Below are 2402 nucleotides of genomic sequence, written 5' to 3'. Positions count from 1 at the left end.
ATATGGTTAAACTTTTAATCTTGATAAAATTTTAAGATGATAACAAACCTACATGGTTAAAATTAGGAGAAAATTTACTAGGAGAAAGTTTAACCCTATTTACCTTGTACCAAACTAGCCCCTACAGGAGAATCTCAACCTTTAATTCTAGTTAAGGCTAGTGACACGTTGGTCAAGCTTTTGCAGAAAAAAAAATGTTCGGAAATTGCCTGTAAGTTAGAAGTAATTGCAATACTCCCATGAAAATACGCATGGGGCGTAAAACACAAACACAACACAATTCAATTCATTAACACTTTTAAGAAAAAGGAATCAGACAAACACTTCCAGCACTAGTAAAAATCAAACATAACAAAACCCAGAACGTAAAACTGTCAACAACCTAGCGACAACACTGACACCAATTACTTCGACGCTAACACAAACACACAAACAAACGCAGGCCAAATGGGCTTTAACGAGACCCACTAACACTTTGCCGGCGGCGTCATATTACACTTAGCAGGCAGCTGCATAGCACGTTCAGGATCAATCCTCAGGAACGTTAGCCACCCTGAGTTCTTGTACGAGCAAAGACAGTTAAGGTCAGCATGGCTCAGAGCCTCACAACAAACATCCGTGGGCTTTTCAGTGGGCTTGGGGCCCGTTATGCATGGCTTGCAAGCGTCGAGACCGGTCTGGTTCATGTTGCAGAGCCCTTGTTGGCCCGCCGAGGCCCGAAAAGGCTCACGGGCGGCGGTGGATAAGGCGATGGCTAAAGCAAAGAAAGCAAGGAAGAGGGTAGAGAGGTTGGCCATAGTTTTTCTTTTTGGTTGTTGATCTCTGGCATGATTTCGGCTCAGATCGGATTGGGCTTTTATAGAAGAGTTAGGGGCCCGTGAAGTAGTCAGGCAGTATTTGGTGGATCACGGGTTCGGATTGGGCGTGGTGCGGAGGTTTTGGAAGTAATGCAACTGGGGAATGCAATGGAATGCTTCATGGATTCTTAATTTGTACGGCTGAGGATGAATGCAATAAAGGTTGTATTTTAAAACAGTAATTTATTATTTTCTTCGACACCCGTGAGTGAGAATATTTGGTAGCATGTATGGATAAGGGCTTGGGATTAGGATGGGCTTAGATTTTTCAATTGGATTAATAAGCACTAGTAGAAAAATGATCAATCTAGACGGAACAATCTAGACGGAAAAGATTTACGTCTAGGTTGAATCAAACTAGACGGAAAATTTCCGTCTAGGTTGCTCCGTCTAATTTGGATCAAACTAAACGGAAAATTCCGTCTAGTTTGCCAAACGAGACGGAAAGATCAACCTAGACGGAATTCCGTCTAGGTTGACAGGCAACCTAGGTTGCGGGGACAACCTAGACGGAATTTTCGTCTAGGTTGACCATGCAACCTAGACGGAATTTCCGTCTAGGTTGAAGCAACCTAGACGGAATTTCCGTCTAGCTGGTTGCAGTGGTCAGCGCTAGACGAAATTCGCGTCTAGGTTGAGCAATCTAGACGGAATTTCCGGTGGCTAGTGTCTAGGGGCTTAATAGCTTTAGAATCTGTCAGCCCCCCGCCATTATCTCATTCCCTCTTGACTGCTCCTGCCGGGCCCCTCGCCCGCGGGCGCCCTCTCGCTCGTCGCGGCCCCGACCTCGCCGCCCCCCCGCCCCCCTGCGGCAAGCGATCGCGCAGCCGCCTTGCCCGACTCTCCCTTCTCCGCGCTCGCAGCCCGCGCCCCCCTCCCCCTCCGACCTTCCTCCGCCTGTCGTCGCGCCCCCCGACTGCCGCCCCGGCCATCACCCTTGGCAGTCCTCGGCTCCTCCCGAGCCTTCCCGCTCCGACCCCCCTGTCCGCCGGTGCCCCCATTCCGGCCCCGCCACGACAGTCCGGCCGTCCGCCCTCTCCCGACCTCCGCGCCCTCTCCGCCGTCGGCAGGCCTACGCCCTCGCCAGCTCTCCGGCCGCTCCCGACCGCCCCCTTCTCCATCGAGCGCCGGAGCGCCTCCCGCGCGCCTCGGCAGCGCCGCCCTCCGCTCGCCGACTCGTCCCCTCCCACCCGTCCCCCCTCGGGCAGGCCCCCTCACCGACCGCCACTTGCCCGCGAGCCCGCCCGCGGTCTCGCCCCCTCGGCAGGCGCCCCTCCCACTTCCCCGCCTTGACAGCGCCCCCTCCGGCCCTCGCGCGACCACCTCCCTCCCGAGCACCCGCCTTCCGCACCGTCCACGCGGCGTGTGCCGTTGTTGAATCAGCTTAAAAGGTATGATTATTCTACTGAGCTTTAGAAATTTCAATTTTATTATTATTTATTGTTGAATTTTGTTTAAAACTCTAATTATGATAAAAAATAAACGAGTTCAATTCTGAAAACCCTAACTCAACTACATGTTAATTCATTTGAACTACACTAGTAA

The 2402-nt window shown here is 51.7% G+C and overlaps 1 protein-coding gene across 1 annotated transcript; it reads right to left on the bottom strand.

The window, feature by feature from the left end:
* Positions 468-797, bottom strand: LOC109826747 (putative lipid-transfer protein DIR1). The gene has a single exon (XM_020393764.1). It carries the CDS (start codon positions 795-797, stop codon positions 468-470), a length of 330 nt encoding a protein of 109 aa, XP_020249353.1.

This window comes from Asparagus officinalis, chromosome 10, assembly GCF_001876935.1.
Source record: "Asparagus officinalis chromosome 10, Aspof.V1, whole genome shotgun sequence".
In the NCBI taxonomy this organism is placed as follows: Eukaryota; Viridiplantae; Streptophyta; class Magnoliopsida; order Asparagales; family Asparagaceae; genus Asparagus; species Asparagus officinalis.
Note: the sequence above shows the minus strand (reverse complement) of the source record. Positions and strands in the feature narration are given on the sequence as shown.